This window comes from Borostomias antarcticus (assembly GCF_949987555.1).
Source record: "Borostomias antarcticus genome assembly, chromosome: 11".
Lineage (NCBI taxonomy): Eukaryota > Metazoa > Chordata > Actinopteri > Stomiiformes > Stomiidae > Borostomias > Borostomias antarcticus.
In genome coordinates this window covers 5,818,553-5,833,586 of record NC_140244.1, presented here as the reverse complement: position 1 = coordinate 5,833,586, position 15,034 = coordinate 5,818,553, and the positions used below count along the sequence as shown (strand labels likewise).

At 43.6% G+C, this 15,034-nt stretch overlaps 1 protein-coding gene across 1 annotated transcript; it reads left to right on the top strand.

The window, feature by feature from the left end:
* Nucleotides 1-8,003: 8,003 nt before the first annotated feature.
* Nucleotides 8,004-14,682, top strand: ube2j2 (ubiquitin-conjugating enzyme E2, J2). Its single transcript, XM_084446254.1, has 7 exons — nucleotides 8,004-8,149; nucleotides 9,429-9,559; nucleotides 9,862-9,902; nucleotides 10,037-10,139; nucleotides 11,059-11,197; nucleotides 11,982-12,062; nucleotides 12,475-14,682. The coding sequence occupies exons 2-7, from the start codon at nucleotides 9,429-9,431 to the stop codon at nucleotides 12,763-12,765; spliced, it is 786 nt and encodes a 261-aa protein (XP_084302380.1). The 5' UTR covers nucleotides 8,004-8,149; the 3' UTR covers nucleotides 12,766-14,682.
* The last annotated feature ends 352 nt before the right edge of the window (nucleotides 14,683-15,034 follow it).

The following is a 15,034-nucleotide window of genomic DNA, read 5'->3' as shown; positions in this document are numbered from 1 at the left end:
GGGGCGCCAGAGAGGCCTGCTGCTGTCAGCCGTTATGGCCGTGATAAAATCCTCACAGGAAAGAGGAGGACGAAGTCGCCCTTAGACACTGATCTGCAGTCAGTTTGCCCTTTTCCTGATAAGTGTTCACTGTTAGGCTTTAGAGATATTCGGCTGGTCTGAGATATGTGTCTAAAGGCAACTTCTACCTAGAGTGTAACGGCATTAGTAGTGAGGGAAGAGGGTCGTGGGAGTGGGGCGTACCCTGTGGGCAGGGGGGGTGGGTGGGGTTGTTGTGGACTGTATTTTGACTGTTTTTAACACTATAGCCATTCTGGCCTCCATCTGTGTGTATATTTAAACCACTGCCACATAACTGCTTTTCCGTGAATTGGTGTTGTCCATGCCACACCCCGGTGAAACACAAACTGGGTAGTTGGGTCTAAATCTAGTTACTGACACACTGAGTAGGACGTTCTGGTGGACACGTGGGACTTTCTCTTTGGCTTCTCTGACTGACTTTTAAGCCCCTCCGCTCTCTGCTGCTGAAGACCTACATCCCTCCAAGTACAGTAGAATCACTGCTTCAACAGTCCCTTCTCTGTCTCTGCACGCTCCATCTGCTCACCACCTTCATCAAGTCTCCAAATGATGTCATAGGAAGGTATAGATGGAATGTACTTGGGACAGGACCTAGGAAGGTATAGATGTAATGTACTTGGGACAGGACTTAGGAAAGCACAGATGTAGTGTACTTGGGAGAAGCCATTTTAACTCTGTGTTGCTTTACTATACTGGCATGAGGTGACCAGCGTTTTGTGTCTTTTACAGAAAGGGGCGTGGTTAGATTCTGTCATGCAAGTCCTGATGGGATACGTAGTCCAGATGGGGTAGTAATGACGGGAGACAGTATGTAGTCATGATGGGATACGTAGTCCAGACGGGGTAGTAATGACGGGAGACAGTATGTAGTCATGATGGGATACGTAGTCCAGATGGGGTAGTAATGACGGGATACAGTTTGTAGTCATGATGGGATACGTAGTCATGATTACTGTGTGAATATAGCGGAGGGAGGGGAGCTGTGTTAAAACTGTGATGAGACTTTGGCAAGGACAAAGGCCGGCTTTGTATAATATTAATGTGTGTGTGTGTGTGTGTGTGTGTGTGTGTGTGTGTGTGTGTGTGTGTGTGTGTGTGTGTGTGTGTGTGTGTGTGTGTGTGTGTGTGTGTGTGTGTGTGTGAGAGAGAGAGAGCGAGAGAGAGAAAGACAGAGAGAGAGATGCTGAGTTGGAATTGAATGCTATAAATATGATGCATTTATGTAAAAAGAAAAAAGAAATGCAACTGTGCACTTTTCCTACCTGACAGTATTATGATTTGTTTTGTTTGTTTTCTTGATGTTGTTTTGTTGTGTCTTGGTTGCTCATTGACTCAAGTTGTCTATTTGTCTGTTTTTTTTTAAGTTTTTCTTTTTAAATTGTATTTATGTTGATACACCCAGAGGACTAGTGCAATGAATGCAGAATGAATCTGTTAATGATTTTCTTTTTAATATTTTCTAACAGAATATCTTTAGATTACATCTTGCATTGAAATAACACACACACACAACTGCCGTGAGTCTAGATTTTCTCTTCGTAGCATCTCAACGAAGCTGCAATGAGAGTACTAGGCTTTTAAACAGCTTCAGAGATATTAAGTGATTTCAAAGTGATTTATTTATAGAAATGATAGTGATGACATGTCTCTTTTCTCTTAAAACCTCCTTGGTTGAAGTGAATCGATGTTTACAGATAATACTGGGAGCTTTGCTGTGTTGGGCTGTGCTGTGGGACCGTGTGTGGAGAGTCAGGGCTGTGGTCACATGCACAGAGGGACGCTTCTAGTGATGATTAAGCCAAGTAGGATGACTGAAGTGCTTTCAGTGGAAGCTCTTCTGCGAAAATGCGTTCTAGTCCCGGACTAGCTGTTATCTAGCTGTTAGAAACAACACAGTACCGTCTCTGTTGTAGTTGGAGGCCAGTGAAGAACCTTGGAAGCCCTGACTGGTCATTGCTTGTATTATTCTGCATGCTTTCAGTGAAGACCAGAACGTTCTAGAATGCCGACTTTCCATTATTTGCATTCTGAGCATGCTGATCGTTAGCTGTGGTCACCTCGTCGTGCAGTCCTGTGAAAAAGCATGACCCCACTGTACAATGACCCTTCACAAAACAACCTGTTTGGTTTCTCAGACTTTTGGACCTCTGTGCCATCCATCCAATCATGGACTGTATCCATGGTGACATCAATATTGTGTTTGTTTTCTTCGTTTTTTTGTTTACCAAAGCCTAAAACAGAACTGCTTCTTTCCATTAGCTGAGTCCTCTGTTTTTTTTCAACGTGTGGGCATGAATTCCTTAAGTCATGTTCTTTTTTCTCTGCCAAAGACTTTCAAAAGGGAAGTGGCCAACATTGTTGTATGGTGTCACAAGTTGAACTGTTCAGAGTAAAATTACTACGTAGTCTAAAAGTGAAACGTGTTAGAAGCAGTGTCAGTGTTTTTTACAAATGTTCAAAAGATGGAAATACCCCAGAGTGGTTCAGTTCATGACATGTTTTTTTTTTAGTATGACAGATGACATTCTGCTGCACTAATTAATTAGAAATATCTATGATTCCATTTCCAACGGGGATGTGATAGTTTAGATGTCTTGACTGTGACCAAACTGTTTGGGGCGCACTAGCCCAGCTGAAGTGTTGTGTTGTCTTTTTTGGGTTGTGCATATTAAGACGGGGGTAAAGGATGCTCCTAGAACAACTGTGCTGTATATTTACGCTTTCCCATTTTAACTTTCAGCTCAACTGCCTGCTCTAAGCATTCAACCATTAGATCTGCCTGTCTCATCTGTTCCAGTTTTTAGTTTCTCCTCCCAACAATCTGTAAAATCTTTTTCTGGATTTTTGTTACATAGTTCTGTACTACCTGGAGACATCCTTGTAATATTACATTTGAATATCTTTGAAATACTTCCTTCCTTGTCTTTAGAAACACTGAGAAAAAAAAACGTAGAGAATAAAACCAAGAAAGTCTTGATGAACGACTAACCCTGCCTTCTGCCTCTGCTTTCATCTCTGTCTCACGTCTTCTCTTCAATTCACTTTCTCTATCAACGTTGCTGCAACATTGTAGGAATGTTAGAAAGGAGAATGTCGCAGGAACGTTGTGTGAGAATGAAATCACTGGTTGCGGGGTGCCTGTTCTTGTCCATAACACGGGTTCATTCTTGGCTTGTGTGTGGATTCATTACTATTCATGGGGCTGTTTCTTTCTGGGTTGTTTGTTCCACTTAGCCAAAGGCAACACAGTCTCAAGCCGCCTGAATACATACACTGGCCTAGATAGAACACAGACACTCTCTATTCTTCCTCCCACCGTTACACAATCTTTACAATAACAATAAATGTCACTGATTTTGTGAACATCCTATAAATGTTGTAGTCTTACATTGCTGACTCGCAGAATTCCTAGAACGGATAGGGGTTCGAGAAATGGGACAGATTAGAACGTTCATCAATAGTCAATCCATAACGATGTTTGACTCCGAGGAATTCTGTTGTGTAACTGTAAACCTGCTCCTCTCCTGGAGGAGCGTCCATGTAACTGTGTGCTGTTGCTCCCGTTAATACAGGCGTCTCCAGGCAGGCCAGCTCCAGGAGGAGCAGCAGGAGGGTAAAGGTCAAGGACGGTCGGGATAGAGTGAGTGAAGCATCCTGGTCCAGCTCACTCAGGGGGTGTGGTCTCCGTACTGTCGGTGTGGTCACTCAAGGGTGTGGTCTCTGTACCGCTGGTATGGTCACTCAGGGTGTGGTCTCTGGTGTGGTCACTCACGGGCTGGGTCTCTATATTTCTGGTATGGTCACTCAGGGGCTGGGTCTCTATATTACTGGTGTGGTCACTCAGGGGTGTGGTCATTCAGGGGTGTGGTCACTCTGGGGTGTGGTCTATACTGCTGGTGTGCTCACTCAGGAGACCTGTGATCTCTTTTTCTGTCTTAATGTACACACAAATATCTAGAACATTTCAAATGAAGTGGTATGAAATCAAATCTATGTTCTTGTAATGTGACATTTAAAAGGAGTATCTGTCTACTGGGGTCTCAAATATGGTCACTAAAACGTTGTTATAAGACTGATGATAAGTAATGGTCTCATGATAACATGATGATGCAATCACCGTTCTTGCCTCCTTCACAAATATGCAAGCTGCAAACAGAAGAAAAGGGAAACATTGTTTCCATAGAAATAATGTATCCATGAAGGTGTTTGTGTCCAAACCAGCATTCGAAAGTTGGCAGTTGTTAGAATGTTGGAAGTTTAAAATTTTGCTGCAAAAATCCATCCGACCAACGGTCACCAACAAACATGGCACACCAATCCAACGTTGGTGTTGGTTGGCTGGCGTTGGTTGGGGCAGTGTGCAGACACCTTAACACTGTCTTTATGATGCCACTGCTGAAAATGACCTCATCATAAAGACGTGTTATGGATACATTTCTAAGGAAACAAAATGTTTCCTTTTCCTCTATTTGCAGTATCCTTTTCCACTGTATAGCCTACCAGGGGACTTGTTTACATGTTCACATCAGTCATTATCAAATCTAAATTAAATTGTGCTCACTTGATTTTCAACTGTAATCCAATACCTTACACTTCACGTTTAAGTACTAAACTGGTCATTTAAGCTGTTGTAGCCTCCTGAGCCAATTGCTGCGAACAGAGGAAGCACAATGGACAGTGAGGTTCAGTGCACCAGTGAGTTGGTCAGGAAGCTTACCAACCTATCCCATAGTTCTTCACTGCAGGTTCCTGGCTATAGTCTTTAATCTAGTGGAACTGGAATGTGACCTCTCCTATTATAGGTCATGTATCTGAGGAATGCAACACTGAGTAGTAAATCTTCTAATGAAGAGAATGAGACGGTGACACGTCTGTCTGTCTGTCTGTCCGTCTGTCTGTCTGTCGCACAGAACTGGACTGAGGAACTCTAGTCTGTATTTACTCTTTACGCTTTGCTAACAACGGACGGATCAAATCTGTGTGATTTCGAAATCTAAATGTATGCTTGAAAAATAATTCTAACGGGCTTCGTGGCGTCTCTCGGTTGTGACTCCAGTGTCCCCTTGTTGCAGGTGACACCACGCACACCCACATCGTTGGGGAGTTTTCTCTCACGGCGTCTCTCCAGCCCGAGGAGTTAAACCAGAGGAGCGTACACTTCAGCCGCTGCCTGAGGTAGCGAGTTCCGCCACCAACGCCAGCCCGCCTCCACCCAGCAGTAACCGCGTACGGCGACACTTATGGCTGGAGAAGAGAGAGATTACCGCCGCCACTAATTTAGGAGGAGGACAGACACGGAGGAGACGGAGTAGAGAGGGAAGGACCTGCAAGTTCAGTGGACATCATCCTCTGGGGTTCTGACCTCACGAGGTTTGAGGTTCAGGTGTTTCAAACACTCAGGTGTTTACATGGACTCATAGTGCCTGATGATTGAATGCCTGATAGCATAGAAGCCCATGTGTATTTTTGAGAGGTCTATTATTTATCACCCTTATAAGTAAATGGAATACTTTTAGATGTATCTCGTGGTCTGATATCAATGTGTGTCATTCTTTACAAGTTATGGTGATTTATATTTTCAATGGCTGCATTGTCAAGAAATACTGTGCTTCGGGTTATGAGACAGGAATGTAGGAAGGATGCTCTCATAACTATGCAGGAATGTAACTTTTACAGGAATTTTTTTTGGGGGGGTGGGGGGGTTTGGGGTATTTCAGCACTGCTTCTGATCAGATTTTATGGTGTTTTTAAGTGCAGCCTGTTTGACAGTCAGACCATCTGAGATCTCTGTTACACATTCATGTCCAAATGTCCCCTCCTTGGGATCATTAAAGTTATATGTCTTATCATACATTAAGAAATTGAAATATCTTTACAGCACCAGTATTTCCAAAGCACATTTTTCTATACGTTTGGGCAAACATTCCTTACATGTTGTTCCTTGAGATAGGCCAGGGGTCTCAAACTCCCGGCCCGTGGGCCATTTGCAACCCGCCCCAGCCCTTCATCCGGCCCGGGACATGATGTCAGAAATAAATTGTAATTCAGCCCGCAAAATAATTTATTGTACACGGTGCCAGCAGGCTAATCTCGCCTCCCATTCGTCCTTCGCACTCAAAGAATGCTACCCAAATCTACCTAGCGTGGAGGGGGGGGCCGTCCCGGGGGGGTTGGGGGTCCAACTTGGCAGCCCTGGTCATAGGGAGACGAGAGGAAAAAATGAGCCACACAGCTGAGAGGGCTAACATCTCTGCAGTCTTTCAAGATAAGTGTCTGGCAAGAAATATTGTAGCCTACAAATGTATTCAAGTGACTGGCAAGGAATGGAAAGAAACTTGAACTTTAATAAATGCAGGTACAGGTCCAGGGCAGGCTTACAGTAGTGATGCAGCTTGCAACAGAATAAAGTACAAATGTAGGCTATTAACAGGCTACTGTTAAAATATATTGAAATCTACCTGTATAGAAACCGGTTTGAATTTGTATGATGAAAATGTTAGTTATGGAATAGTCTTGCAACATTTAGAGACTGACTTGTGAGTCTAGTTATGGAAATGAAAAATGACATTTTCAGAAATATTGCACTTTTCTTATAGTTAGTAGTAGTTGAAGTTGACATTGAAGTGGCCCTCCTATGAGTTGACGATACCAACAGTGGCCAAAGCCAATTTGAGTCCGAGACCCCTGGGATAGGCCTATGTCGTGGCCTTGCTCGGCCTACGCTTACTCTTCTGGTTAAAAGGTGCACATAGAAGCTTCTTTGTCTAATGAAAACCCCCTGTGGTCATATCTTACTGTGACGTGTACTTCTGGTGTCTGTGTGGGCTGTGAGGAACAAAGACTATTGTTAGTGATCTGTGAGCTCTACAATAGAATACAGTACAATAGAATAGACAGTTTATTAGCCATGTGTCACAGGCACGGGTACAGGTACATTGGAATTCTTGTAATCAATTGTCCTTACAATATCTTATCAGTGCTAATCAGTTCCTCATCCAGTCCTAGGTACTCAGCTAGACATTTAAGGGTTCCCAAACTGGCAATTTACTACCGTATACTATCTGTCAACTAGCAGTCTAGCAGTATCATCCTCATCTACTTATCCCATCCAATCATGGATGACTATTTCTATTTTCTCAATATTAAAATGCAATGTGTGCACCATGAAGACGACAAGGGTCATATGAGGTCAATCCTATCAGAGAAGAAGTTTCACACATGCTGCAGCATTGGGACCATAAATATACTATGGCCCAACCATGTACATGCTTAATTACGTAAGCATTACACTTAGGCTACTTACTTAGGTAAGTAAGTGTAATGCAAGTCTGGTATTCAGGTTCTCTGACCTGACCCTCACCACCACAGTTCTCATCTCATGCAATCGTGCCCAGTGCACATTCTCACTGGGTTCTGGTAGGTTCTGACCTTCTCAGTTGTGTCACAGCTCAACAGGCTTGTCTCATCCGACCATCTCAGCAGGTTCTCTCTCCACACTGGTCTCTCTGCTTCTTATCTCTCCTCTTGTGGCAGCTCAGACCAGAGGAGAGAGGGAGGGTGGGAGAAAGAGAGAGATGTCTGTCATGACTTTGCACTGCCCTGTCCTGCACCCTGTCCTATGTCGTCTTCATCAGCGTATGCCATTACAGTAAAATTCCTAGTAAACCATATACATGGCAAATAAACAGATCTTGAATCTTGACACTTAAAGTGCCCTCCAGTGCAGAGTTACAAATCATGTATGGCATATGAATAAAAATTGTCAAGCCTAGGCTACTCTTGGACTCGATTAACACAAGCAGGCGTCCTACAGGCTATAGTTCAATGCAGGATCACAAGTTTGACCAAAGACAAATGGCCTGAGCTCACCCCCCTCCCCCCTAGCTGCCAGCGGCAGCAGTAGTGAGGTCTCTAGTCTGGAAGCCATGTTTGAAGCTACAGCCAGGAAAAGCACCCGAAACGTCTGATTGCGTTATCTTGTATTCCGTTTTTGGACTTGACAACATCAACGAGGGCTTTACTCCGGGTCTTTAAGCAAAGAACTGACTTCACCGGGTTCTCTGAAGAGGTAGCTTTGTAGGATGTGTCTAAAACGTTACTTCTTATTTGTAACCAATGGTTGTGTGGCTCCGTCCGCGTTGTTTATGGAAAAGCTAACTAGCTAGCTTGCAATGCAATGACTATAATGATAGGTAGCCAACTCACGGCAACATTATAACTGTTAGCTACTGTTTACTAAGTACTTAATCGGCAAAGTGGTGTCCTCTATCTTGTTAGCGAGAACTATTACGGGCAAACGTTAGCTAGCTAACCATTACGAGATCTTAGCTAACAGCTAAAGCTGGGAGTTTAGCTAAGCTAATAACGCTACTAGCAAGCAGATTTAACGTTGACTATGTCGATGTACGTTAGCTAGCTATTTAGCTCTGACGCTATTGACCATTTCATGGTTTATTTTCAAAACAATAATATTAGAGTTTAGGACCAAGAAGTCGTTGTCCTAGTGACCGAAAGTACCATTGGTTGAAATGGTGTAATAAAGCTACTAGCTAGGGTATCTTTGCTGGGAAGCTAGCTAGCTAGCTCGCTAGTGGCTAACGCTGGATAAGTTAGCTAGTTATAGAGGTAACGTAGCTAGCTACTATCGGGTTGTTGTTTTTGATCAGTTATATTTGTAATAGCTGGCTAGTTAATTGCTCACGCAATTAAGTCGAGTGAGTACGAACCACTAGCTAGCAACGTAATCAGCCGTGGAACAGTGGTAACGGTAAAGAAGTTTCGGTTTCGCTCACTGTCATTCCTTTAACGGGAGCTAGCGCTAACGCAAAGCTAAAGGCAAGTCTGCCCGTAGGGCTGCTCAGGTTAATGGTGCGTTCGTTTATAACTGGGAGGTGGCAAATTGCGACTTGCTACTAGGAGTGATTAAATAAAACACCGCATGAACTCGCACTTCCTCGTCGCAAATTCGGATATGTTTCTCAGCCCCCAGTTGCTCGAATGCACTAGATATAACTAGGTAACTGTGATATAATGGTATATAGCTCGAATGCACACAGGTCGGAGGTAGGTATTTTGCCACTTGCGACTTGCCACCTCCGACCACAAACGAACGCACCATAACTATTGACGAGTGACGAGATTTGCCTAGTTTGAGGCCTACGCGTTCAAAGTCATGGTGGGGACCTGTTGTAAAGAGCCAACAATGGACATGCAACTGACCCGACAGAGATGATGAAATACATTGGCATCATCAAGATTGTTTTCCTGACTATTTTTGCTTGTGTACCATCTCTGTGTCCTCAGATGTCCTGACTGACTTTGCTTGTGTACCGTGTCTGTGTCCTTAGATGAACAGTAACGGCAACAAGAGAGCACCGACCACAGCCACGCAGAGACTAAAGCAGGATTACCTCAGGATAAAGAAAGACCCTGTGCCTTACATCTGTGCCGAACCCCTCCCCTCCAATATCCTGGAATGGTAAATGGCTACTGAACTTTGTGTGTGGTTGAACCATCATTTCACAGGGGGAAATACGCCTAATTCCTCCCCTCTCTAGGCCTGTCTTTGGAACGTTGTTCTTTTGCATAGGTGCACTTTATCTTACCGGTGCTAAAATCAGTTCGTTCCAGTCCTAGGTACTCAGCTAGACGTTTAGAGGTCACCAAACTGGCAATTTACTATCCATGGTCTAGCAGTCTTATCAGTATCATCCTCATCTACTTATCCCATCCAGTCATGGATGACTGTCATTGATCAATTTTATTCATGTTATTTTACAGGCACTACGTTGTTAGAGGTCCAGAGAAAACCCCTTATGAAGGTAATTCATCTTACCTTTGTTTGTTGTACCTCCTATCACACAATGCTGCTGAAAAGAGCATGATCTTATTGGACATTATGTAGTTTGTTTATTGTTTATTTTATGCATATGCCCATGCTATTTTCCTGTCGCAGGGGGGTACTACCATGGCAAACTAATATTCCCTCGCGAATTCCCCTTTAAACCGCCCAGTATCTACATGATAACCCCAAACGGGAGATTCAAGTGTAACACAAGGTAAGAAAACAACTCAACATTGTGTGAATGGAAAGTTAACCGACATTTCTCTGACCTGTGTAGCTTTTCTCTTTTTCTGTATTTCTTGATATGAATATATTTTAGTGTGTAAGATTTCCATGGTTAATGATATACATGTGTAGCCGAGTGAAAGTCAGTCCGAGGTAGTGGTAAGAGAGTAGCCGGTAAACTCACTCCTCAGGGGAGCGCTGGCAGTCCCTCCAAGAGGGACGACCCTATTGGCGCAACTGTCAGCGCGTCCGCCTCGCAAGCAGAAGAGCTCGTAAGAGCATGGGTTCAAATCCCTGCTCTTAACATGGGTCGAACTGTTGAACACAACGCAGACCAGAGTATTACCATTACAGACGCACACCTGACTTAAAGCACCGTAGGTTAAATGACTGTCAAGTAGGGCTGCACGATTATGACAAAACATAATAATTGCGATTATTTGCTTCAAAATGGTAATTGCGATTAATAATTGCGATTAATATCTAATATTTAATATTAATATATAAACCAAAATGCTCCCAAATCACGGACATTGATCCCTTTCTTGTTACAAACTCACTGACCTCGTTTTCGCAATTTTTTTCACTACTCACGGCTGCAGGTACTCTTGTGACACTTGTCTTGAACCACTGCTATCTGTCTTCTCACTGAAAATGCTGCGCACTCAGCGGGAACGCATGTGATTGGTCAGACAGCATAAACACCTGTGATTCGTCGGTGTAGTCCTAGCACACTCAATTCAAAGCAAAATTATTAATCACATTAATTGCAGCCTTTTGCGATTAGTTAATCGCGGAGGTTATAATCGCGATTTTGATTAATTCACGATTAATTGTGCAGCCCTACTGTCAAGGCTCAACAGTGCAACCATCTTACTCGTGCGTCTGCGTCCCTGTGTGCGCGTCAGGTTATGTCTCTCCATCACTGACTTCCACCCTGACACGTGGAACCCTGCCTGGTCTGTGTCCACCATCCTCACTGGCCTGCTCAGCTTCATGGTGGAGAAAGGCCCGACCCTGGGCAGCATCGAGACCTCCGACTACACAGTGAGTTGAGAGGACGGGCAACCTAGCCTACTAGAACATGTATTTGATTTATTGATGTATTTTGGTGTGGACATTGGAAACAAGTGTTAACACGGCCACACGCTCTATTGTGCCCCACAGCCAACCGATGCTTTTATATGCTTATATCATTTAATGAATGGATTAATACTCATGTTTTATTATATAAGGGTTGGGTTGATGTGATAAGATCTCCTGGCTGAATGTTTTCAGTGTGTGATAGTCTACGCCCCCAGATCAAACCCTTTCCATGAAGTCATTAATTAATTAAACGGACTTGGATTAGACACCCTTTTATTTATTGTATTTTAGTTAGAATATTTATGTACACTGTATACTTGAATGTTATTTGTTTGCACTGCCTACATCATGGACATAGACTCAGTCATCCATGATTGGATGGGATAAGTAGATGAGGATGATACTGATGGACTGCTATATAACATGGTATAGTAAATTGCCAGTTTGTGAACCTCTAAATGTCTAGCTGAGTACCTAGGACGGGAATGAGGAATTGATTAGCACTGATAAGAATCTGTAAGGACAAACGCTTACAAGAATTACAATCTACCTGTACCCCTTCTTGTTACACATGACTAATAAACCTTTTATTGTAGTCTGTATATTGCAATGTTGATTTGAAAATAATTAACTAGTAAAGTGTTCCATTTAGCTGTGATGCAAACTCTTTACCAGTGTATAGGTATGGATTATGATTGTGGGCGTGTCATCTTAGCTCTTTCATTTTCATGGTTCATTTCTACAGAAGAGACAGCTGTCAGCCCAAAGTTTGACCTTCAACCTGAAAGACAAGGTGTTCTGTGAGCTGTTCCCTGACGTAGTTGATGTAAGTATGCGTGGAAGTGATTCGCCCAAAGGAACAATATAAACAATATAGATAGTGTTAATACACAAGGCTAAAATAAACAATTACAATGGAAAATATTTTTATTTTGTTTGTGTGCGTGCGTGCAGGTGTGTGTGCTATAAAAGAATCAGGGATGATGATGTTTTGGCTTTGTGGGGAGGGTAGTAGGGAGCCTCTAACTGATTTTCTTGGGAGAAGTCTTTAAAAGGTTGTGGTATGTACTGGGCCAGACAATATTGCAGTAAATGACGCATGGGTTAATTAGGCGGAGTTAGGAAAACAAGCCAGCAAAGACTAAAAATTAGATTTTCATTCAACACATTTCTGTTCTCTCGCCCTCCCTCTCTTTTCTTCTCTCCATCCCTCTCTCTGACGTCCATCCGTCCGTCAGGAGATCAAGCAGAAGCAGAAAGTCCAGGAGGAATTGAGCGCCCGCCCCCAGCCCCTCCCCCTCCCAGACGTGGTCCCCGACGGCGACCCTCAGCACGCCCACTACGGCCTCCCGGCTCTCAACGGAGGCCCCGCCCCCCTGGGGGGCGCCAACCCTGCCCCCGGCCACCAGCAGGCCAACCGCAACCACGGACTGCTGGGCGGGGCTCTGGCCAACCTGTTTGTCATCGTAGGCTTCGCGGCGTTCGCGTACACGGTTAAGTACGTGCTGAGGAGCATAGCCCAGGAGTGAGAGGAGGCGGAGCAGACGGCCGCTCGCTCACCTACAGACTATCCAGAGGACTGCACAATATAAACACACTACTACAGGAGGGGGGGGGTGACTCTGTCCCCTTTCTAACCCGCACCCCCCCTTGCCCGGACCTTGGAAGATTAAAATTCAGAGCCAACCTCCCGCCCAGATTCAGATTCTGATTCAGAAAGAGGTGCAGGAAGGAAGGTGTCGGGATGGGGGTGTGGGGGAGGGGCTTTGAAAAGGGTTGGGATCCACTCTGTGTCTTTCGATGATGACCCCCCCCATATCAGGAAGTGCTTGGCTCATGGGTTGTAGGAAAGTGTAGCGTTGGAGCAGTTGGGTAGGTCATAGGTCATCCTCTGTGGTCCATTCTACAGCCATATTAATGGCAAGGTTTTGGGAAATTACAGTTAATTGTTAAACCAGATAATTTGCTTGGTGTTCTGTGTGCAACAATTATTCAGTCAAATGTTGCACCGTATTGGGTGGTCCTGGGTAAGATAATGTGGAACCATGGCTCCCAGCAATTATCTTTGTAGGAAGTATGAACATATCTTTGTCCTGGATCTCTTTACCTGGGGAAGTTAAATTTTAGGCTAGGGGTTGGTTTGGACCAGTTCTCGTGGAAACGGTTCATGTTCTGTGACAGGGAGTGTCCTCACCTGGCACATTCAGTGACATGTACAGGCATAGTTATGTAAATACTGGTGAAATACTTGCCTCGAAAGGACCAAGGCTAAGCAATTACTCAGAGCTACCCCCCCCATTGTGTGTCTGGAATGAACAGTAGACCTAGAATCCAGGTGAAGAGCTCTTTTGTGTTGGGCTGATGCTGCTCACCCGACCACTTTCCTCCCATCAGAGGGATCGATTCACTCGCTGTGTGCTCTTTAATATGGTTGAAGTGTCGCTACATTGACCTTAAAACAACATCACAATCTGTTTTTTTCCCAAAGGGACTTTTCAAGAGAAATGTGTGTAATTCTCATGAAAAGTGTATGAAGGAAAATATGTATCAATGGTATTCAGTTGTAACCACAAGACAAGCCAGTTCCTCTTCAGATACTCTTAAAAGATAATTGAAATAAATTTGGTATGAAGTATGGATATATTGTTTGTATTGGTTAATGAGTGACAGTTATTGGAGGACTAAAAGTGATGTGAGAAGTATAAAGTAAAGGTTAAATTCAGAAGTAAATGTCTGGTCTAAGGTATTGTACAGTAGACAAGATGCAGAATAATACCAGTAGACTAGGATTGGGATTAACTCCCCCGACTTCATGAAATGCTGTTTTCGTCAGAATTCCATAATGGGTTGTCTTTGCAAAGCCTTTCTGGGTCACGAGTCAACGGGTATGAAGGACATTTAAGACACAGATGTATTCGCTGTCATTAGCATTTCGAGTCAACCCATGAGCCAAGCAGTTAAGCACTCCCTCTCTACAGAGGGAATTAGAGACCAATACGTTTTAAATCTCCAATCGGCTTAGCTGACCAGTATAGCAGTGCTCTATATAGGTCCCACAAGGAGAGATGGTAGAGAAGCTTACATTGTGTTCTGTATATTTTATTTCCTTTTTTGTGTGTTTGCTTTCTATTATTTATAATTGTATTCTTGGGGGCTGGTCTGTTCCAACAGAAGGACTCACCTAGTAATGCTGACTAGTGCTAAAGCAGGCTAGCACCCAGGCTAGCAGCATTGCTCATAATTTACTGTTGTGCATTTAGCAAAGGTTGTTCTACTCTGTATTCATCGCTTCAACAGAAAAACGATGCTCAGAGACAGAAGCTATTGCAATGACTTTACTGGCACCATCACATTCAAACTTAATGATGGAAGTGCATTTGTGAAATAGACAGAACATGCTCAGATCCCATGCTTAATTATCTCGTGTGAAATTCTATGTTTTCATAGTTAATGCAAATAAATTACCCTGCTCGGCAGGACATTTTAGAATGTTTTGTCATCAAATCAAACTTTATTTATGTAGTCAAATCAAACTTTATTTGTGTGGCACATTTTATACACAGAGGCAACACAATGCACTTTACAGAGAGCAATGGGAGGGTGGGCATAGGTCCCACCCCTACATACTGTATTCCAGAGGGAAGCAAAAAAGCAGTTTCACCGGGGGCCAAAAAAGTGAGCTGTAAAAATGATTCCCTGACCTCTCAACGAGATGATTGAGCAAGCTCCTATGGTGCGTTTCATATGCAGAGGCAACACAATGAAGGGGGGGGGGGTACATTCAGCTCTTGACACTAA

What these genes read in the sequence shown, in the direction of transcription:
- ube2j2 (XM_084446254.1), top strand. Translation starts at nt 9,429, where the DNA reads ATGAACAGTAACGGCAACAAGAGAGCACCGACCACAGCCACGCAGAGA. An exon ending in AGAGAAAACCCCTTATGAAG is followed by an intron (nt 9,903 to 10,036) that starts GTAATTCATCTT and finishes TTCCTGTCGCAG; the next exon opens with GGGGGTACTACCATGGCAAA. An exon ending in AGATTCAAGTGTAACACAAG is followed by an intron (nt 10,140 to 11,058) that starts GTAAGAAAACAA and finishes TGTGCGCGTCAG; the next exon opens with GTTATGTCTCTCCATCACTG.